This window comes from Arvicanthis niloticus, chromosome 3 (genome assembly GCF_011762505.2).
Source record: "Arvicanthis niloticus isolate mArvNil1 chromosome 3, mArvNil1.pat.X, whole genome shotgun sequence".
Lineage (NCBI taxonomy): Eukaryota > Metazoa > Chordata > Mammalia > Rodentia > Muridae > Arvicanthis > Arvicanthis niloticus.
The window spans coordinates 51,625,709-51,641,140 of record NC_047660.1 but is presented as its reverse complement, the minus strand read 5'-3'; the positions used below and the strand labels follow the sequence as shown (position 1 = coordinate 51,641,140).

At 43.0% G+C, this 15,432-nt stretch overlaps 1 protein-coding gene across 3 annotated transcripts in view; it reads right to left on the bottom strand.

Annotated features, from left to right (window-relative positions):
• Dock5 (dedicator of cytokinesis 5) overlaps positions 1 to 15,432 on the bottom strand; it is a 188,213-nt gene that overhangs the window by 57,539 nt on the left and 115,242 nt on the right. For all 3 annotated transcript variants that reach the window (XR_013109304.1, XM_034497595.2, XM_076930800.1), the window contains 8 exons: positions 12,502 to 12,627; positions 10,630 to 10,754; positions 9,260 to 9,358; positions 7,340 to 7,412; positions 6,400 to 6,503; positions 5,152 to 5,335; positions 2,036 to 2,133; positions 1,517 to 1,606 (listed from right to left, as the gene is read on the bottom strand). Coding sequence is in view for 2 of the 3 variants with exons in the window: in XM_034497595.2 (XP_034353486.1) it covers positions 1,517 to 1,606; positions 2,036 to 2,133; positions 5,152 to 5,335; positions 6,400 to 6,503; positions 7,340 to 7,412; positions 9,260 to 9,358; positions 10,630 to 10,754; positions 12,502 to 12,627 (899 nt within the window). In the remaining variant the exon portion in view is untranslated. The remainder of the gene's footprint in view (positions 1 to 1,516; positions 1,607 to 2,035; positions 2,134 to 5,151; positions 5,336 to 6,399; positions 6,504 to 7,339; positions 7,413 to 9,259; positions 9,359 to 10,629; positions 10,755 to 12,501; positions 12,628 to 15,432) is intronic.

Sequence of the window (15,432 nt, the reverse complement as noted above, 5' to 3'; positions counted from 1 at the left end):
ATTTAACACAGAGAGATTCTACACGTCCAGCCAACAGCTATGAGTAAATGGATTCAGGACATCACCACTGGCCATGGGAGGCTAATGTCTCAAAAAAAAAGTACTGTCTGCACACAGGTGCCTAAAGTCACAGAATTACACAGGAAACGAGGAAGGTAGAGAAACGGGTTTGTGGGAATTGTAAACTAATGCAACTTTGCAAGAGATTTTCCAAGTGGAGTATGAGTACTCCCCATGAGGTTCAGAGTTTGGTCTCCCCATTTCTTCCCTACATGGTATCTTATGTCTACATAGAACCTAACAGTGTTTACAAAGAACTACAGTCCACCAAGAATGAGTATGTACAAAGGAAGAGGCACCTGGAATTGCCATCTATGCCAACAGCCAGCCTGGTCCTGCTGGGCTTAATCTGCATGGTCTCTAGTCAGTCTCTTTTTCCTATAAATGGGACCATCTCAAGTTGACAGCCTTGCCTACTCCTATCTTGCAACATTAGTTTAGCTGTTGTGATGGTTTGTATATGCTTAGCCCAGGGTGTGGCACTATTACAAGGTGTGGTCCTGTTGGAGTAGGTGTGTCACTGGGAGTGTAGACATTAAGACCCTCATCCTAGATGCCTGGAAGCCAGTATTCTCTTAGCAGCCTTCAGATGAAGATGTAGAACTCTCAGTTCCTCCTGCACCATGCCTACCTGGATGCTGTCATGTTCCTGCCTTGATGATAATGGACTGAACCTCTGAACTGTAAGCCAGCCCCAATTACATGTTGTCCTTTTAAGAGCTGCCTTAGTCATGGTGTCTGTTCACTGCAGTAAAACTCTAAGACAGAAGTCCTGATACCCTTCCAAATTGACCAGTTTCCCCACACTGGTAAACATCACACATTTGCAACCCACCTATGTCTTTAACCCCAGTCCTCAGGTAAAATCCTGTCCTAGACTCTCCGCATTGGTGAGAAAAACGAGGCTGGGTTTAGACGTGCTGGCTTCCTCCCACTCACAGGACTGGTCTGCATTTCCCAGCTCCCCGTCATTACACATCACTGCTCTGATTTCAGTTGTCAGAACAGGTGTAAGGAAGCACTGTGTGACAAACTTGTCTGCTATGCTGCTTATCACATATAAGGACACTACAATTCATCTCTGATGGGTGAACACAGTGTCTCTGACGGGTGGACAGCTATACAAAGACAAGGACATACATCTTTCTTTATCCAGGGCCCTTCCTGGGCTTTGATCAGAGCATGGAAAAGAAAGTTAAAGTACCTGCTGATCTTAATGTAATTAAACCCATTCTTTTCCCTAAGGAGAAAGTGAAAGTATGTCAAAAAGGTGAGACCAAATAGGGAACAAGCAACTGGAAGAGAAATCTTCAGTTCCTCATTTGACTTCTGAGAGTTCAGGCTAAAAATATACTCAAGAGAGACGTATATGTGTAATTTTGCTCAACAATGTTTATGGTATTTTAAAAACAAGTTATCAAAGAATAAACACTAGTCAACATGAGAAGCTGCTTACCAGAGCATCAAACACAAGGAAGTCATACGTTTCATTGTCTGACATTTCCATCATTATGTTAAAAAGTGCATCTAGTGTATCCTGTAAAAACTGAAGGTAAGACAAACAGAGAGGTTATTTTGTTTCCAACTTGCTACACGTTATAAAAAAAAAAAAAATGGGAGTTATTGTGTTCTATTGAATAGGTGTGAATATAATACTTTTGTAAGACTAGCATACTAGCTTAGCCATGTAGATTCTAAGTTTTAGATTTCCAGTTGGTTTAATGAAAGTTGTTGAGCTAACGAGACAGCAAAGAATACTTGTGGCGCCGGGCGGTGGTGGCGCACGCCTTTAATCCCAGCACTTGGGAGGCAGAGGCAGGCGGATTTCTGAGTTCAAGGCCAGCCTGGTCTACAGAGTGAGTTCCAGGACAGCCAGGGCTACACAGAGAAACCCTGTCTCGAAAAAAACAAAACAAAACAAAACATAACAAAAAGAATACTTGTGGCTTCAAACATCTAAGACATATGGACATACCTTAACGATCTCTCCTCCATCCACTTCCATTAACTTCTTCAGGTTGTGCTTAATGTTCTGAGAATTGGAACGCCAGTTTAGTAAGCCGAGCAGGTCCACTGGGAAGAACAAGCACAAACCACAGACATTAGAAGAAACAGCTACAGAATTTTCTAGAAAAGATAAGTGCTGTTAGGCTGGGGAGATGGCTCAGGGGGTAAAAGTGCTTGCCACGAAAGTGTAAAGACCTGAATTCAGATCTCTAAAACCCAGTCTGGCTGGCTGCAGTAGAACATGTCTGTAGCCCCTGTCTCTCCAGCACTCCTACTACAGTGAGCCAGCCTGGTCTACATTTCAGACATCTGAGGTTATTCTCTGACCTCTACATGTGCACTGAGGCACATGTCTGCCTGCACACATGTGAACACTCACATCTCATACACACACAAAGATTTTTAAAAGTTAACTGCTCTTAATAGTATTTAATTTGCCGAATGTGTTGATACAGGCCTTTAATCCCAGCACTTGGGAGGCAGAGGAGGTGGATTTCTGAGTTCGAGGCCAGCCTGGTCTATAGAGTGAGTTCCAGGACAGCCAGGGATACACAGAGAAACTCTGTCTCAAAAAACAAAAACCAAAAAACAAAAAAAAAAAAAAAAAGAAGAAAAAAAAGAAAAAAGAAGAAGAAGTACTTCAGGTATTATTGCAATTTTTGCAATTTATTATTTTTCATATAAATCAGAGAAAACCTCGTGATCCTCTGTAGTCCCTCAAAGGGGGAAAAAACAACCAGTTACTAATCTGCAAGAGCATAAAATCACTGACTGGAACTCATGTTTCTCAAATGATGATATCATCATTGTAAAAGTAAACTTAGAAAACACTCCTAACTAACCTCCCAATATCTAACTTCCTGCCTCATGGTTGTCCATGTTTGGGCAGATTCTGAGGGAAGGGACAGCATCCAGACACATCGGTGCCCTTTGATGTCACAACTGCACTGTAGCTGGGTTTCAGAGGAGAAAAACAGGCTTCCTGACACTAACTCAATTGCTTTAGGTCACATGACTACTGAGTGGCAGCAGGAGTGGAGTTTAACTAGCTCTATCTGATTCTAATCATGGCAGATCACAAATGCACGCACAGATGCACACACAAATGCACACACAAATGACTTTCATGCTTAGACTTTCTCCCGGATAGTGTACTCCATGTGTGCAAATATTTTTTTAAAAGTCTGAAATCCAAAGTGTTTCTAGTTCCAAGTATTTCAGAGAAGGAATATTTAATGTGTACTATTCATTACTCTTGTTTAAAAAATGGGAAAACCAAGTCACAGGGAAGTCATCAGAGCTGTGACTGCAAACTAGCTGCAACTAACTTCCAAACACTGAAACAAAATCAGAAGCATATGCAGAGAGTAAGAAGTTTACCATGCCATTAAGTATGTCTTAAAGCTCAGTATTCATTGGCCACATACATTTCATTATTTAATTAAACTCTAAAATTTATATGGATTCCAACCACCAGCCATTTGGGCTACTTCCAGCATGCCCACATTATAAATGTCAGAAAATATTCACATACATAAGAGGTGATGCACATTTCACTGGTGCCAGGTTCAGTTTCTGAGAGTTACCCTCAGCCTCTGTGACTACTGTACCTTTAACTCCATCAGCAGTGTTTTATATTGTCACCTTGCCGCCAGCCCCGGTCAGGCTTATGAGACTGGCCCAGTTTATTGTGTCTTTGGCTTAAGTGAGTTTGCCTTCCCATGTAGATTAGCTCTGAACTCTAGTTTGTTGAGTCCAGCCATGAGTCCAAGTTGAAACAGCATCCATATTCTCTAGCAAGCCAGAATTTGTCAAAACCAACCCTAGGAGTACTGACTCTTAAACAGCAACCAGGATCTGAGTCGTGAGTGTGCCCTCTCTCTACAGTGTACCACCCATCCCCAAGACAACGCTCCTGTTCTGCTCCACCCCAACTCACCCTCCTACTCAGGCCTGATCCTGTGAGTGCATGCCACCTCAGCGATGGACCTGCTAAGGTAGGACCCCTGGGCAGTAAATCCTGGGCTCCCTAGTCAGCAGAGCTCCTTCCATGTAGCACGGGTTAACTGAGTAATTGCTGCTGTTGTCAAATGCCATGTTAAATATAAGAGCTTAAAACTGATGCCAGAGGTTTGATGAGAAACAAAATGGAGCCTCGTTTAAACAAACCATGCAGCTGATTTCATGGAAAATTACTGGTTTCCTGGAGCAATGGAAGGGAATAGACTAGGAGAAATAGAAACTCTACTGGATGTGGGGGTTCATATCTGTACGCTCAGCAATTGGAAAGCTGAGGCAGGAGGATCACTACTAGTTTTAATTAATCTGGGCTACACAGTGAGACCTGTGTCAAAAAACATAACAGAAACAAACAAGCAAAAGAACCCTGAAATTAATCCATGTTCTCTGTTATCCCTGTTTGGGAAGAGATTGATTACAGCCAGAATCCGCCCACTTAATGCTTACTGTTCCTGTATCATCTACTATTTAAACAAACAAAGTCCCCACCTTTGAGTCCTTGAAGGAAGGTAATCTGAGGTTTCTGAATTTCACCTACTCAAAAATATGCTTAGGTTTTTATGACATGAAAATGCACTTGTGACAGCTAATTATTTTAATTGTCAGCTAGACAGGATCGAGAATCACCTAGGAGACCAACCTCTGGCTATATATGTCTATAAGGAAGTTTCTAGGTTGTGCTAATGGAGGCGGGGAATCCCACTTAAAATGTGTGCGGGAAGCAGAAAGGGTGTTGAACAGCAAACAGCATTCCTCACATTCTGCTCCCTGACTGTGTGACCAGCCACCTCATGCTTCTCTGCTGTTCCCCACTGTGATGGGCTGTCCCCGTGAACTAGGAGCCAAAATAAACTTTCCTCACTCAAATTGCTTCTGTCATGCATTTTATCATGGCACCTGGAAAGGTAACTTATACAGCACTGCTGAACGTCACTGGAGAAGCAGAATCCACAGCCTAGTATCCTATCTGAGAAGACCTGGCGCCACCTGGTCTGGTATCTTGAGTCTAACCAAGGAGTTTAAGAGGACCAGAATCATCTGTGTCCACGTGGTCCCCACCCCTACCGTTCTGGGTGAGCTTTGTGGAGCAGATGAGGGTGGCGATCTGGAAACTGTCTTTCGTGCTGTCTTTGCTGGGTGCAAAGACGGATGGGTTTTTGGATGCTTGGAGTTCTTTTTCTTCCAGCTCTGCTTTAGTCCCAGGCAGAGTCAGATAGTATTTAGCATCTTCCATTTTCTTATTATCACCCTGGAAGGAAAATGAGTTAGAAAAAGTAGAATCTGGGCAATATCTCTTACATGCTAATAAAAAATACCCTCCCCCAGGAGAACATGGTCATTCTTAGCAGATGTGAGACTTTGTCAAATTATATTTATAATCCCCTATAAGTCAGACATTATCTTCCTACGGAATTTGCAGCAGAAATAACTTTATCATGGAAAATAAAGTAGTAACTTGTGAAGTAGAAATCAGAACATCTTATTCTCTGCCAGAACTAAATGCAAACATTACAGAATAAGGTTGAGTTTGATTCTCTTGAACTTCTAAATAGTCATATGTATACTTTACTGGGACAATGGAGAAATAAATAGTTCCCTACAGATTCCGAAACTACTCATAGACTAAAGAGATGCTAAGGAAAGAAAATGTTTATTGATTAGACACAATTCAGACCAGCTGCCTACTATGTATCAGCTGCCCTCTGCCAGCTATTGTTGGGGAAATGAGATCTCCCAGCATATACTTCAAACTCTGAAATCTCAGTAAGTTTAAGGCTCAGAACAGTGTGCAGGGAATAGACACCAAACAGGAAAGGCAGCAAGAACCAGATAGTAAGGAAATGGTGCCTAGGTAACAACGATTCACAAACCACATCCTATAATACCCGTCTGGTTCTAGCCAGGCACACCTCTGCAGTGTCTGTGCCACTTGGATGGTGGATAGCAGAAGTGAGGGCCCTGCCCTTTACTAATCAGAACCCAGGCAGAAGCAAGGGCCCTGACCTTTACTAATCAGAACCCAGGCAGAAGCAAGAGCCCTGCCCTTTACTAATCAATCAGAATCCAGGCATACCCTCTGCCCCTCAGTGAGATATTCCTGGAACACCCAATAGTCATGCAACTCTCTTGTGAAAGAGCCATAAAGCCACTAAGGTGAGACCTGGAGCCCTTTAGACTAAAGAGGGCAAACTCGTGTACCTTTCAGTAGATTTCTGAAGTTTATACACGTAATCTGAAAGGAGTCTGAAAAACCACATTGAAAGGGAACAGGGGTATATGAGCCATTCTGAAATCCAGCTCTATGAGCATCACCTTGTACACCACCAGGTCATGCCTCCCATCTTGCAGTGTGGTGCCATCCGTGTTCATCAGTTTCACAAAGGCCACCCCAAAGGCTCGCTCTGATTTATCTCTGGCTGAAAAGATAGAAATACATGCCTGAGCCATGTGGGTAGACAGCAGGAGGTGATAGCTACGGCAGTTAACTTCATGTTTGCTCTGGGGTGTAATGATCAACCACAGTGTAATAAACATAGGTCAACAGTGAGCTTGTTCATGTCATAGCAGCCCCCAAACTGAGAGTGCCTTATATTTCACATAGGGTGTGTTTTCTACATTGCCTGATGAATGAGACCACCGCCCACTGAGTCATCTAAACCAGAACAGTGGTACCAACCAATCTCCTCCCTGTCAATCAATGGCATGTCCAACATATTGATGTAGTCTGACCCCTTTCTCTCTCCATACTCTGTTTCTATCCAAGGCCCAGACATGCTCACCACCACATCTGTTACCTCTACAAACCCTTCCTTCTATCTTCATGCCTTTTCACACAGTAGGAAGGAGAACTCCCAAATCAAATTCATTCATGGCAATTCCCCTGCCTCAACACCTTTAATGAAGTTGGGTGTGTGACTCATACTCATAACTCCAGCTACTTGGGAGACTGAGGCAGAAAGAATTCGAGCTTGAGGCCATCCTGGGCTACATATATATCAAGACCCTCCCTCAAAAATACACAGCAACAAAAGTACAGGGCAGGGATGTGCCTTAGTGGTAGAGCACATATCTGTCATGCTCAGGGGGAAAAAAAAATCACTATTCTATTTTCCTGATACCTAAGAATGCTGAGCTAAATTTGTCAAGTATCTATTTTTTTTTTTTTTTTTTTTTTGATATCCAAATTCACAAAGCATGCTAGAAAAGAGTGCATCTCTAAGTGGAAATGTGCCACGGTCCTCCTAATACTTACATTCTTGAGATGACCTGTGTCGGAAGGTAAATCTTATGTGGCAGCGTGTGACCTCCTCAATAGCAATGAAGACCTGCAGAAAGGGGAGGAGTCGGAAGGCAAGGCTCATTTGGAATCATTCCTCTTAACTGCAATGCACATTGTTTTGGCCCTAGACCATATATGTGTGTATGGTACAGCATGATGTCTTCACTCTGCAGACATTTTACACTGTTCAAATCGGGATAATTAGCATATCTACTGCTTTAAGCTTTTACCCTTTCCTCAGGGTGATATATTCAAAATCTTCCCTCTTAACTATTCTGAGAAAAAGAGACTTTAGATCTAGCTTCTATATCCTATCCTAGCACCGGTTCCTTCAGAGACTCAAAGCTTGCTAGCAGGCTCCCTTCTCACAACTACTCCCAAGCCAAAAGCATCTCAGATGGAGACCACTCTGCTGTTTATCATAGTTTCACAGCGCCTGGCATCCAGAGGGATAAGACCTGATTTTGAGGTCTACAAAGGACCCTTCCAAGGGGAAGTCACATGCAGATACAGTGGTTACTAATATCTATAAGAAGAAAAAAGATAGAATATCAGGGTGGGGACGTTCTCTGGACAGTAGTGCAATAAGTTACAGGAAGACAGTGCAACAGCATCAGTATCTTGATTAATCAGGGTTCTCTAGAGTCGCTAAAAACACATTTCTGAGGAGCTCACAATGCCCAAGATAAGTAGCTTTAAAAACCACAATTCAGCCATGAGTGGTGGTACATGCCTTTAGTTTCAGTGCTTGGGAGGCAGAGAGAGGCAGAGAGAGAGGCAGAGAGGGAGGCAGAGAGGGAGGCAGAGAGGGAGGCAGAGAGGGAGGCAGAGAGGGAGGCAGAGAGGCAGAGAGGCAGAGAGGCAGAGAGGCAGAGAGGCAGAGAGGCAGAGAGGCAGAGAGGCAGAGAGGCAGAGAGGCAGAGAGGCAGAGAGGCAGAGAGGCAGAGAGGCAGAGAGGCAGAGAGGCAGAGAGGCAGAGAGGCAGAGAGGCAGAGAGGCAGAGGCAGGTGAGTCTTTGCGAGTTCAAGGGAAGCCGGAACTTTATGGCAAGTTCTAGGACAGTCAGAGTTTAGAGTGAGAAATTGTCTTTAAAAAAAAAAAAGCACAATATAAATTCACATGAATGGCACCATAAAAAACACAGACTACAGAAGAATGTGAAAAATAATTGAGATATGAAGACAACGTGTCGATTTGTGGATTTTCTGCTTAGAACTCATAGGACCCTGCCAATGCTGGCAACGGGTGCTGCAGCTGCCCAGCATTCAGATGTAACCTGTTTTAGGATGACCTCAAGGTGCTCCAAGATTTAAGGAGTCACTTCTCTTCCCAGAGTCTGCTACCTCTTCACAAAGAGGTCATAGCAATACCCTCCTGTCTACTTTTAAGGCCACTGTGAGCCCACAGGGAATACTGGATCTGAAAGCACTTCGCAATTCATAAAATTCCTCCTTACACCAAAAAGGCCCAGAACACTTGGGCAGGGGCCAACCAGAACAACACGCTGGGAAGCTGATGATGGAGTGGGAATATCTTAGCTTGTCTGCAGCATCTTGGTAGCCCACCGCCTTATTCCAGCCACAAGTTTTTCTATTCCAGTCTCTATACATTTGTGAATAAGAATACTCTGTCAGAATGTTGGGCTTCATAAAATAGATGCTCTAAAGACTTCTTAACTACTGATTCAGCTTTGGAAAAAATAAGTTCTTTGAGAATCTCACACAATGTATTTTGATTATCCCCCCCCCACCCCCCCACCCCCATCCTCAGTTCATTTCTTTCTGTAGACTATCTGAAACTTCCAGATATGATGAGACTGATCTGGGGTTAAAAAAGCCGACAGGGATCTAAACAAGGGTCAACAGCTGAAGGAGTTAGAAACAGAGTTCTCACCTTGACCGTCTCGTACCAACAAGGTTGTTTGACTTGGTAATACACCACTGACTTGTACTCCGAGACGCCTTCGTACCCAGCACCGGGATGAATGGCTTTCTTTGATTGGAAAGACACAATTAGGAGATGATACTAGGTCATGAAAAATATGGCAATAGAAAAAGGTTTCTGAATGTACAGCATCCAAGAATTAACTCAAAGTCACAGGCATGGTGGGTCTGAGAAGTCTACCAGCAGTCACCTACACTGTATTGAAAGATTTCACTGTGGCAGCAGGTGCATGCTGTACCTAGCCAGCAGTCATGCCACATAATGTCAACAAACGCCACCTCGGTCCCCTCAGCCCCAAGTACTACATGCTATGAATTGCAGGGTCTTTACTGAATATGTATGGTTTTCTGCTCTTATAGAAACATAATGGTTGAATTATGGACAACAAGGACTGAAGATTTGAAGAGCATCACTCCAGGACATCTAGAGAGCTTCAGGAGCCAAGACTTTGACTTGTATATTCAAAGTAATTAGGTAGAGGTAACAGAGGCTTCCAATGGCCACCCGGTGCCTTTCAACTCTCTCAGATCAAAATCAAGATGTCCAGAAAGCTGCCAGAGGCAGAGAAACTCTGGACTGGAAGTCAGGACAGCTGGATCCCCCTCTGGCTCTAACATCTCATCTGCAATTCCAGACAAAAAAAAAAAAAAAAAAAAAAAAAAAAAACTCTACTCTGGGCACAAGCTTCTAATGACTAACACTGGAAATCAGCATTAGCTGACCTACAGCAAGGATGCCTTTATCGTCAGTGCTCCTTCAGGTAGGTGTCTATGGGCTCCACTGGCCCAGGTGATGGTGATGTGCCTGTCAAGGCCTTTGGGACACCTGTGCCATGGTGCTCAAGCTCAGAGTAACCATACCACTTGAAAATGTCAAAAAGCCCGAGATCCTAAAGCTTAAGTGGCCTTCGATATCTCTGCAGAGACGAAATATCAAAATATATCTAAATAGCTCTAGGAGTAAAAATGGCCACTGAAAATCATGGGTTTATCAGGATGGATATATATGTGTGTGTGTGTGTGTGTGTGTGTGTGTGTGTGTGTGTGTGTGTATCCATATGAGAAAGTATTGAGCATGCTAGGGTATGCCTGTGATTCCAGAACCCAGGAGGCAGAGACAGAGGTATCACAAGTTTGAGGCAGCCTCAGCTACATAGTGAGACCCTTTCTTAAAAACCAGAAACTAATCAAAGAACAAAATCCCCAAAAAGAAGAACCCCTGATGTAGGGAATATTAACAGTAAGTTGGACTAGCAGCTAGCTGTTATCACAGAGCAGGTGTGATGCAATGAGATTTGGGGTGGGGGGTGTGGTACATACCTCTAAAAGGTTGCCTTCCTCATCAAACACAGACATGGTCACCTCCACGTTCTTAGGTGTCTTCTTCTTCCCCTTGTCAAACTCCCCATGGATCAGGGTAACATAAATATCATTTCGAACATCTCCTATAACATGACAAGCCTCCTGTGAGTGCTCCTGAGGGAAACTCATTTCAAAGTTTCATGATAGAACACCCAAGAGATAATGCAAATATGCAATGATCTGCTAGTAATGGCCTGCTTATTCCACAGAAGTCTTTGGATTGCTCTCTCAGTCCACCTCTTACTACATATCAAGGTGTCTCTGATGTGCACGTTGTGAAAACATGACCTTTTTTTTTATTAGTGTGCACACACATACATGTACATGTCATAGTATAGGTGTGGGGGTCAGAGGATAACTTCTCTGGAGTCAGTTTTCCCCTTCCACCTGTTTTTGAGGCAGTGTCTCTCTTGCTATTTCTACTGCTGCCTGGCATTCATAGGCTCCCAAGTGATTCTCCTGTTTCTCATCTTGCTGCAGGAGTGCTGAGATTGCAGCTATGAGCCATGGGACCTGGCTTTTCTATGTGGGTTCTACAGATCATCCAGGTTGTATGGCAAGAGTTTTTATGTATCTACTAAGCCACCTCAGGGATCCAATTCTTTTCAGTAATAATTCTTTAGGATATGTGTCTAACAATAAGCATATATTAGATATTGCTAGGCTATCCAGCACAATTTTAATGGTGTCTTTTGGGTTTCTTGTTCATGCAGCTAGCTGGATATGGGCACAGTCCCTGAGGAGACCCAACCCAGGAACACCAGCAATATATTCACAGGCAGCCATACTGTAAACACTGAGAAAGAGGTAATTGGTTAAAAGGAAAGAAGAGAGTGAGCTACTGGGGATGTAAGAGAAGGCAGGAGTCTTAATGGAGGAAGAAGATGTCTAGATGGCTTAAAATCTAAAGGAGTCTTGGTGCTAAAGATGGGGACAAAAGACAATTTCCCCCAAACCTGGTGTGCCTGTAGTCAGTGAAAAGAGCTTTGTGGTGGATGAAGCTGCTCTCCTGAGAAGACACAACAGTCTCTCTTTTCGGAAATGTTTACTCATCCATTCTGAGCATTCATTAGAACACCCTCATTCTCAGGTAATGTGTGTGGAGAAAATACATTGCCCCTTAATGTCCCGAAGGTGAGAAAAGATCCCAATTACTCTCAAAAAAATCTATTCTCGTGCAGTTGGTTTTCTAGAGTTTTCAATGTGATGTGACCAGCTGTCCACAAGTCTCATCAATTAGTTCATATGAATATTCATCAACTTCCTCAGAGTATGATTCCCTTTGTCTCCTGTGGATATTAAAGGATTAAATGGGCGACACTGGTGAACTTGGGAATGTGACTGCTAGTCACCAACATGTGGCAAGAAAGATGAGAGAACTGGACAAGAATGGGGACCATGGGGAACGGGATGAGCAACGCACAGCCAGAGCTCAGGTGACTGAAACAGAGGCTCTCACAGAAACGGAGCTGAGCACAGGGACCCAACGTACACATGAGGAGAAAGGCGCTTGTCAATAAAGTAGTTTAAGTCTCCTGGACTGAAGACACTGGGCTACTGGGTTGTTTCCTGAGAAGTTGGGGGAAACATCTGCAGATCAAGATGGGAAAGAGTGAACTGAGGATGCTGAGATGCTTAGTGGTGTTTTCTGGGTCCTGACTACTGAGCAGTCTTTGAGGGTGCTGCGAATCTGTCACCAGTTTTTTGATGCCATTAGCTCTAAATGACGTCTTCTTAGGGACCATTATTGCCTCAACTGTCCGAGAGGAGGTAATCCTTTCTTCCAACATGGAAAAGAAACACAAAATGAAACCCGAGCAAAGTGTGTACCTGGCAGGATTATTTCTGGAAAGCCCATTTTCCGAGCTATTGCTGTTGATCTGTCCACCAGGTGTGAAAAGTTCTTCTGAACCTGTGTGAGGTCACCTGGCAGTAACTTTAAGGACACCCAAAGACCTGTAAGGGGAAAAAAAAGGGACAAGCTTCCAGTTCTCTGTATAATCTTTGCAACACACTCATCAAAGCTTGTGTGAGGCTAACCAGACACCCCATGATAAACATGTAATCCTCCTCGGGCAAAATTTCAATGATGCTTCCTTCAAACTCACAACTGACTTCAGTGGAGGACAAAAAAAGTAAAAATTATCCCAATTAATACCAAAGTATGTTTGTTCTAAGAGTAAGATTATGTGGTGGTGGTGCCAGAAACGATACAGACATTAATGGAAACTGTGGGATTTTACACACACACACACACACACACACACACACACACACACACACACACACAGAGAGAGAGCATGGCAATTTAATCACAGATGGCAGGGGCAGGGAAAATCATGAAGGAAGAAACTAATGTTAGGGGCTAGAGAGATGGTGCAATGATTAAGACCTCTTGCTGCTTTTCCAGAGGTCCTAAGTTTGAATCCCAGCACCATTGTTGGGCAGCTCACAATTGTTTGTAACCCACAAGGAATTGGTGCCTCTCTTCTGCTCTCTGTGGGGTCCTACACATGTGGCAGATACTCCAACACACAAACATATACATAAATAAAAATGCATATCTTTAAAACAAATTCCAAAAAGTACTTTTCTTGGTTTTTAAAACAGAAGCAATTTAATATCTTATATTTTAATTAAGACAAATTGCTAATCAAGAAATAAATAGGGCAAGATAATATTGAAAGGGAAAAAGGTGAATACCTGTTAAATCTCTGAAAATTACAGGATTTACTTATTTTTACTTTAGGTATTTGAGTGTTTTGCTTGCATCATGTATGTCCGTACTACATGACGCCTGGTACCCAGGAGATGGGAGGGATCATCAGCTCTCCTGGAACTGGAGTTACAGACGGTGTGAATTACCTTATGAGTGAACTAAACTCAGGTCTTCTGTGGGAACAGAAAGTCCTCTTAATTGCTAAGCTATCTTCCCAAACCCTGAATTAGTCACTTCTTAAATGAAAGAAAAAGCGTATTTTAGAAAACAGAAGAATAATTATCTGCTGGGGTTGGTCTGATGCTGCTATGCACTGAAATGCTAAATCCTGGCCGCCAAGATCTGCTGGCCCTAAGCAGAGTGAATTCTCATGTATACCAGCTTCTGTTCTGCAAAGCTTGCTCCCAGAGTTAACTTGTCAATAAAGGGCTAAAGCCTGTGATTGGGCAGTACAGAGAGAAAGGTGGGACTTGAGGATCAGTGAGGAGTCTCAGGAGCGACTGGGAGGGGAAGAACAAGGGAGACCAGGGTAGGAGGGGGCCACCATGAGAGAAGATGAACCATGAACGTGTAGCCAAGAGAAAGAGCAAGTAACAAAGGGCATGTGGCCGGGATCTAAGTTAGAATAGCTTCAAACCTGCCCAATCTAGGCTTATAGCTTGTAAATAAAAATATAAGGATTGTGTGTCTTTTATATGGGCTAGCTAGAATATATAATTTCTTATTACAGTTATCTTCTTTAAAAAAAAAAAAAATCAGAGACGGCAGACCATACAATACAGACAATACAGACTCAAGGTGGTAATTTAAATACGTGAGAACCACTGTCTACTTGTCACCTTTCACACAGGGGAGAACACACAGGATGAACACTTTGTGCCCAGAACAGGCAACACAGCACCATACATCTGGGTTAAAGCTTGTTCCCACCACTGACCCAGAAGTCCTACTACTAGGAGTTCCTAAGCAGTGGTCCTAAACACAGAGAAAGCTTCAATACAGAAATAGTCACAGCAGGGTGGCTTCAGTTTATAGTATTAAGCAGCTAGAAAATACTTGCCTATCCAAGGAACTGGACCCCACACCCTCCTCATCAGGCTAGATGTCAAAATGGAGTCACTCTGGTCAAGTTCTACAGCTTTAAAAAGGAAACTAAACTGTTATCTGGCCTTGTGAGATATCAGGAGAGAAAGATAATGGCCAGATGTCCTAAAAAGGCTCCTGCAAGCCACGGAATGCTGCTCGCTTTGTTTCAGTCCTGACATTAAAAGGAATAGGATTGGCCTTTTTACTGCCCCAAACCCACTGCTTTTTACCTTTTCCTTCCTACCTCCCTTCCTCCTTCCCTCCCTCTCTCCCCACTTCCTGTTCGTCCTTCCTTTTCCTTCTCTGTCTATAAACCCAAGCTTTCCTGCTCCGCCTGTCAGAAAACTAATCCTACTTACGGAAAGAAGTGTTGCTCAACTGTCAAAGAGACATAAAACCCAATCAAAATATTTAAATTAAATTTGCTATAAATTTAGCTTTGAACACTTTTAGACATTAAAATGTTATACCACCACACAAGTGTAGAGACTATTTGTGCAGAGTAAAAAACACATCTGAAAGGGGCTTTTTCTGTTCAGTAGCAAGAAAGGAACAGCACTGTTTTCCATTCTGTTCCAAAAAGGAAATCATATGTAAAATGTAATCTCATTAGTATAAGAATGTTCTCCTCTAATCAAGATTATATTCTTAGGCTAAAATTATTTTATTCTTGCTGCATAAGCTTGAAGATTTGATCTTAGACTCCAGCACCTGTGTGACTATGACTCACTGGTAGGCACGAAGGCTCGTCTATACGTCCAGTGTTCAAAAGGCAGAGACAGGGCATTTCCAGATGAAGCTAGATTAATTAATGAAATAGTGAGACTCAAGCCTACACATGCACACTCCTACTTCGGTGCCCATTCATACATAAACATGCATATAAAAGGGGAGGGGGTCTCGTTATTTGTGTTCAGAGTCTTTATTACTCCTTTCTCTTCCTACCTGAATAACTG